General features: G+C 42.0%; 1 protein-coding gene across 2 annotated transcripts in view; it reads right to left on the bottom strand.

Annotated features, from left to right (window-relative positions):
• Positions 1 to 411: 411 nt before the first annotated feature.
• PKD2 (polycystin 2, transient receptor potential cation channel) overlaps positions 412 to 7,526 on the bottom strand; it is a 51,905-nt gene continuing 44,790 nt past the window's right edge. For both annotated transcript variants that reach the window (XM_012805326.2, XM_023513377.1), the window contains exons 13-15: positions 7,002 to 7,165; positions 3,926 to 4,073; positions 412 to 2,725 (exon numbers count right to left, since the gene is read on the bottom strand). In XM_012805326.2, the coding sequence (XP_012660780.1) occupies positions 2,489 to 2,725; positions 3,926 to 4,073; positions 7,002 to 7,165 (549 nt within the window). In that variant the 3' untranslated portion in view covers positions 412 to 2,488. The remainder of the gene's footprint in view (positions 2,726 to 3,925; positions 4,074 to 7,001; positions 7,166 to 7,526) is intronic.

The raw sequence follows: 7,526 nt of genomic DNA on the forward strand, positions 1-7,526 counted from the left end.
GGATGAGTCTGAACTGGATTGTTTCTAAACTGTTTTCCAGAGTTTCACCACAGGAACTAGGCCTCAACAGCCTACCCAGTTAGGTGGTTTGACAACACTTAGTGATGCCTCTCTTCCCTGTCCCCCCCACCTACCATCCCTATTGCCGACACCTCCCAAACAAACCACCTGCCCTGGAATCCTAGTCTCAGGGTCTACTTCCGAGGTGAATAGAAAATAAGACACCAAGCATGACAGCCTGGTGTTTAAAGGCTCACTAGTTACCTGAAATGCATATTTGCCATAATGAACATAGAAATGTGTCAACTCTATTGTTTTTGGAAATAGAAGGAGAAGGGGTCATTAATCTCATGATCAAATGCAAACTACCCAATTGCTTCTACTTAGGAAACAGACAACTCTTACATCTGCTATTACATCAAGTCTTTATTAACAAGTAAAGAACTCAACATCACACATTAATAAGACTCCTGATTGCCAAGAAAGACTTGCATACAAAACATCTTCTTCAGATACCCATTCACAGGGGAAGATGATAGGGATGGGCTCAGGGAGGAATTCTCTATGACTAAAGAAGAAAAATACACCGAATTTATGAGTAAAAAGAAAGAATTCTGCAAAATTTTACAAGTGAAATGAAAAACAGCATAATAATAAGTATTACAAAAAGACTTTCCAGTGACCATAATTCATCTATGGCACCTGGTCAATACATATGGATACCACATAATAGCTGCACTTCAAATTGAAGTTTGTTTACACGTCACAACGTGGAACGCATACACAAATATGTACACTCAATATCCCTGGAATGCACATGTTAGCATGTAGTAATAAAGAACTTTATGTAGCATATTCGCAAGAAAGGTCAAGATAGAGATGAAGCCGTGAGGAATAATTGTTCAAGAAACCAAATACATTTCACTTTTATAGAAGCTAACGGAGAAAGGCCTGTTTGCTCATGCTCTCACTGGAGGTTTGGCTGCCATAGTCTACCAACTACATAAACAAGTTGTGAATTTAAAATACAGCATGAAGACCCTTAAATATTAGCTCTCCAAGTGAGGGTTACTCACCAGCACCACCTTCTCTCATGTTTATCCTATTGGCCCTCAAAAAATTACCATACTTAACACTTTTGTAAAAGAAAATGTTTATTTTTATTGATAAATAGTTTTTCCTCCATAAATTTCTTGAGACCCTCTCCTAATTAAAACAGCCACTGTTAACTAAAACTTAAGTTGATACCTTTTGATACTGAGTATCAATACTAACTTTCAATACTTAAAAACTCCCTTTTATCAGATTGAGCTCCATTTGGATTATAAATTCTAGTTCTTGGGGCGGTGCCTGTGGCTCAAAGGAGTAGGGTGCCGGCCCCATATGCTGGAGGTGGTGGGTTCAAACCCAGCCCCGGCCAAAAACTGCCAAAAAAAAAAAAAATTCTAGTTCTGACATACAGAATCAAGAATACTTGAGTACTACATTCTTAAAGCAGTATAAGACCAAAACTATGAGTTTCAACATTTTCTTAAAATTTTGTTTATAACGAACATGTTTGAGTTAAAACCTCCAGTGCGTACTAAAAACTTAGTAAGTTGGTCTTACTACAATAGATTAGTTATAATATTAAATGCAGTTGCCAATGAGTGGAGCCACAGGGGAAAGACAATCTTTATACTAAACCAATTATTAGAAAAAGTCAAACTTAAGTGACAAAAAAAATCCAGCAATTATCTTGTTATGGTTACGGACTGTGCCATTTTATCCTATAATTGATATAATTGATTTTTGGTCATTTTACCCAGCTCATTTCAGATTAGAGCCAAAATAATGTAAAAATTAAGTGATAACAGTTAATCCCAGAGACTTAGCGAAAATTAAAAAAAAAAGAATAGTACTTAACATCGTCACCATTCATACAAATTCTAGCATAATGACCACATACCCATTCTATCATTTGGAGTTCTTTTCCATTTTATCAGGTAGAAAAGTTTACCCCAGGAAGGTAGTTGAAACAGAAGTCTCCTTTCTTAAACAAAGCGATGTATGAAGCTCGTGAGCTGTGCCAGAGTGGAAAGGAATGTCACTGGACAAACGTGACACTGCGTATTTTTGTGACTGGAAAGGAGACTCAGAAGCCCTGTGACAGTTCTCTTCTAGCTTTGAAAGGCCACTTCAGTGTCAACTGAGAAAACTCAGTCGTGGTAGCATCCGGTATACCACCCCATATACTTTACAAAGATTTCTTTTTCTGTACTCAATATTTACACCTAGATTTCTTAGATGAGAAAAAGAAAAAAAAAAGGTCTTCTTTGATCCATGGGTGAATTTTATACGAAATAAATTAAAGTGCAGAAGATTAACAATCGGTCACAAACATCAGTATCCCACGGTGGTCAGGGCGTATAAATAGTGTTCTTGTGAAGCGCAGTTCAGGACGGCTGCCCTCTCACCTGTTAGAAACACACACACTAACACACACGGATCACACATGGATATTAGAATTCCCATTTCCACCTCCACCTTCCGTGCCTTCTGTGGACTGTGAAGACGATGGCCGGGAGCTTCTGGGGCGAGGCTGGCCGTTTAGTCCCACTGGTGTGCCCAGCCCATGACTTATCTGGGAAGCAGCATCATCAGATTCCCAGCGTTCCAACTCCTCCCGCACTAGCCGTTCCATCTGTTCCCTGTGGATTTCACTGTCACGACCCAGTCTTTCATCCTAAAAAGAGAAAAGGGCACCAGGATGTTGGAGGTGGGCGATGCACACTCTTCTACTTAGAGACTGTGTTAGGAAATCCGGGGGCCAAATAATCTGTAGTTAGGGAGAAATGGAGATTTATAGCCTGTCTGGGCAATTCTCAAAGTCACTGGAGGAATTTTTCACTTAATTCTACTCTCTACTGAAGGGCAGGGCCATGAATGTGTGAAGTATTAAGAAAATAAGACCTGGCTCAGCGCCTATAGCTCAGGCAGCTAGGGTACCAGCCACGTACACTGGAGCTGGCAGGTTTGAATTCAGCCTGGGCCAAAAAATAGCTGGGCGTGGTGGAGAGCGCCTGTAGTCCCAGCTGCTTGGGGGGCTGAGGCAAGAGAATCGCTTGGGCCCAGGAGTTTGAGGTTGCTGTGAGCTGTGACACCATGGTACTCTACTATCCAGGGTGACAATTCGAGACTCTATCTCAAAAAAAAAAAAGTAAGATCTCACCTGGGGCATGGTGGCCATGCCTGTAATCCTAGTCCTCTGGGAGGCTGAGGTGGGTGGACTGCTTGAGCTCAGAAGTTCAAGACCAGCCTGAGCAAGAGTGAGATCCTATTTCTACTAAAAATAGAAAAATTAGCTGGACATGCTGGTGTAGGCCTATAGTCCTAGCTATTGGGAGGCTGTGGCAGGAGGATCACTTGAAGCCAGGAATCTGAGGTCCTCTGAGCTAGGCTGATGCCAGGGCATTCTACCCAGGGCAACAGAATGAGACTCCGTCTCTAAAAAAAAAACCAGAAGAAAAAAGAAAAGAACATGACATCTCCAGATTCTCTCATGCGGTCTGCAGTTATGGGGAAAGGCAGACATCTCGAGCTAAGGGGTATAAAAGATGACTACCTGGATATTTTATAGAAACAAAGAGGGTTTCTAGCTCAGGAAAAAAAAATTCTACAAATGAGAGTAAATGGAAGCAACATTGTGAATTTCTGTCCACATAATCTCTCTCTTTTTTTTTACTCTTCTTCACTAATTCCTTTATTTTTTCCTTTGGCCAGGGCTGGGTTTGAACCCGCCACCTCCAGCATATGGGGCTGACACCCTACCCCTTAGAGCCACAGGCGCCACCTCTTCACTAATAGCAACAGAAAACAGTGTCATGACGTATATTTGAATCAGTGAGCAACACCTTGTTCCCTAGCCGCGCCCGGGACCCTTTACCTCGGCCACTCCCTCCAGCAGCCTTCCCAGCACCTCCCTTCTCTTCAGCTTGGCCCGTTCCATGATCTCCAGCTTCACGATCACGGCGTCGATCTTGGACACGATGCTGCCGATGGAGTGCTCCATTCGGTCCACTCGCCTCACCAGGCTGCCAGAAAGCAGAATGCGGAGGGGCAGAGCCCTTGTCAGTGTCTTCTCAGCCCAGATGGCTTTTAAAGTGGAAATGCTAGGGTATTTTTTTTTCTTAAGCAGTATGATCATCTGAAACACTTTCTAAGTGGTTTCAAGCTTTAGAGATAAATTTTCAGCACTGCTGGTGGCAGCGTTAACTGGACCAATGTTCCTACAAGTCACCTATACAGAGTTCTTAAAAATGTATGCTTTTCCTGTGATGGAGGCATTTCATTTTTAGAACATTTTCTAAAGGGGGCTGAGACTGTGGCTCATCTCAGCACTTTGGAAGGCTGAGACAGGTGGATCACTTGAGGCCAGGAGCTCAAGACCAGCCTGGGCAACACAGCAATATAATCTCTATACAAAAATAAAAGAAATTATCAAATCCTGGTACCACAACTCTCCCGTCCTAGCTGCTCAGGAAGCTGAGGCAGGAGGATCGCTTAAGCCCAGGAATTGAAGGATACAGTGAACTATGATAACCCCACTGCACTACAGCCTGGGTGCAGGTGATAATGTCTCCTAAAAAATGAAAGGAAATTTTCTTTGAGAATGTGTAATCTTAGGCTACAAGAATATTTATGAGAGTGCTCATTACTGAAAAGTGGCTATAACAAAGAATCAACAGGTTGTTTAAATAAATTATTGTGCCTCTATGCCAATGATTTTCAACTGGTATGTCATGAGAGAATCTTAGGTGCACCAAGAACATTTTTAAAGATTATTAATTAAATTATTTTCAAAAGAAGTTCAAAGCACAGCAAGTATATTCTCTTTTTACTTTTTTTTTTTTTTGGATTGACATAATTTAAGTGTGCCACAGTAGTGTAACTACAGGTTTACGTGTGCTGTGAGATTAAAAAAGATTGGAAAACACTGTTCTATACAATGAAATTCTAAGGAGACACTGGATATTATATTGGGACAGAATATTTAATAGAATATGTTCGCAATATATTAAGTAAATAAACCTTGAAAAAAGCAATATGAAAACACTATGTTCACTTATGACCCCATTATTCTGAATAAGAAAGATGTTATGTCAATACTTAAAAACCCTATACACAGGAGGTAGGCTCTGCAAAGGCAGCATGAGGGTAGACTCTCTCTTGAGTGAAACTGTAACTATTGGAAAATTATTTTTAAAAATTCAAAATATGTATAATCCCTAGAAAAAAATTAAGGGCATACAGCAAATGAAAAGGAGCTTATTTAAGAAAATCTACGAAATTTCAGTCAGAAGAGAGTCTGTGGCTTTGGAGCCCTATTTTGAGCCCTCTCTCTTGTCCCCAGCTCACTGTGACAGCACCCTTCTAGGTAGGTGTGACCCTTCTGGGTAGGTGCAGCTAAGAGCAGAGGGCTCCCCTTCATCCCCTGCTCCCAGCCCAGGGCTATAATATCGTCTCGGGAGGGTCAGGCTGCCAGCATATCTCATCTCAGGGCTCCCACTCTCAGCTCCATGTTGCAGAGGCTGAATCCAGGCAAGAGCAGGCGAGAGGCCTGGGGCTGTCTCCTCCACTCAGCCCCTACGTATAAGGTGGAGTTTCCATAGCAAGAGAGGCAAGGTGAGAAGACAGAGGCTGCCATCCCAGCCCAACTCCTTGTTCATAAAGCAGGGCTATAGCTCTGAGAGTGGTGGACTATTGCCCCTGGTTCCACGTCTGAAGCAGTGGCACAGAGGTGTTGCCCAGGGAAAGAAGTAGGTAACAGGAATATAGAATTCATCTCAAGTGAAATGACTTCATTTGGAATAAAGTGTGGGGAAATTCAATCCTAAGGATGCTCTTGAAAGCAAGGAAGGTTGTGGGGATAAGCAGTTAAGAGGAGGCTGGTAGTGTCATGAGATCAATTGCTTCCCAGCCAGTTTATCAGAGGGAAGCAGGGAAAGAGACAGCTAAGAAAACAGTTGAAGACTGTACCTGCAAAGGGGCCCACATTTCATTGGATCAGATTGTGGAACAATTTATAGACCGAGGCATTTGAGGGTCAGCCAACAAAGGAACCTAATAGCTGGGTATGATACCAACAGGGGCATAAGTTTGGCAGAGATCAGGGAAAGAGCCCTGCTAGAACCACGTCCTCCAGGATGACTGTGCTCACGCCATAGCTATGCCCCTAAGAACAACATCAAAGGCTTCATACTGTGGGGGAAATAAACTTTACTTAAAAGTAAACAAGCAGAGAACAATAAGAACAAATTGCGCACGAAGGAGAATCAGTATCCAAAGCTGCTACAATACTATTATTTAACATGTCCATTTTCAACAAAATATGAGAGGAAACAGGAAACTGAGACCCATACACAGGAGAAAAAAAAAAGCAGACAACAGAACTCAACTGCGTTTGAGAAGTCCCAGACACCAGAATTAGCAGAGACTTCAAAGTAGCTATTATAAACATACTCAAAGAACTAGAGGAAATCATGGTTAAATTAATAAGGGCAAGATGACAATGTGTCATCAAACACAGAATATCACCAACTACCAAAAAAGGAACAGAGAGTATTAAAAAGAATCAAAGAGAAATTCTGGAATTTAAAAGTATAACAATACAATGTTCGTGGCTGGGCGTGGTGGCTCAGGCTCATTTTCCTAGCACTTTGGGAGGATGAGGTGGGGGGATCATTTGAGGCCAGGAGTTGGAGACCTAGTGAGATATTAATTGGTATGAATGGATGTTTGGCTGCTAGGATTTTGGGAGACTTTAATATTTTCTTTTACCTTTATTTGCTAATTTTCCTGTCGTGAACACATTATATAAAAGAAAGAAAAAACACTAATAAAAGTTATAAAAAAGAATCGATGTTTAGTAAGGAAAGGAGTGAACTGAAAGAGATGAGGAGGATGCATGGGCTCATTTGCACCTTAGTCAGCCTAAATCCTGCCGACTCACTCATACTTACACTTGAAACTCTTCATAAGATACCCCACTGGAGATGCTTCCTCTCCTTCGGGAGATATGTCCGCTGTCTTCATCATCATCCTCTTCAGAGTCATCCAGGCTTCTGGGGAAACTCCGGCTGCTCATGGGACGCGGTAGAGAGCTATGATCCAAGTCCAGGTCCTCCTGAAGAGCATGAGACTTTGAGGGAGCAGCAGGAACACCGAGACCCCACAGAAGTTTAGCAAGGACTTAGTAAGGAGGAAAAGGACGTGTGCCATTCACCGAGCACGTCCTTCTGGTTTACACCAGATTGGGATGCGCACAATTTTCTTTTTTTTTGGAGACAGTCTCACTATGTTGCCCTCAGTAGAGGGCTGTGGTGTCACAGCTCACAGCAACCTCCAACTCTTGGGCTTAAGTGATTCTCCTGCCTCACTCTCACAAATAGCTGGGACTATAGGCGCCTGCCACAACATCCGGCTATGAGTCCCACAATTTTCAATTTCATGAACTAGAAAATTTTAAAAATAGTTTTTTTTTTTTT

This window comes from Otolemur garnettii, unplaced genomic scaffold (genome assembly GCF_000181295.1).
Source record: "Otolemur garnettii isolate 467f Iridium unplaced genomic scaffold, OtoGar3 scaffold00039, whole genome shotgun sequence".
Classification (NCBI taxonomy): Eukaryota; Metazoa; Chordata; class Mammalia; order Primates; family Galagidae; genus Otolemur; species Otolemur garnettii.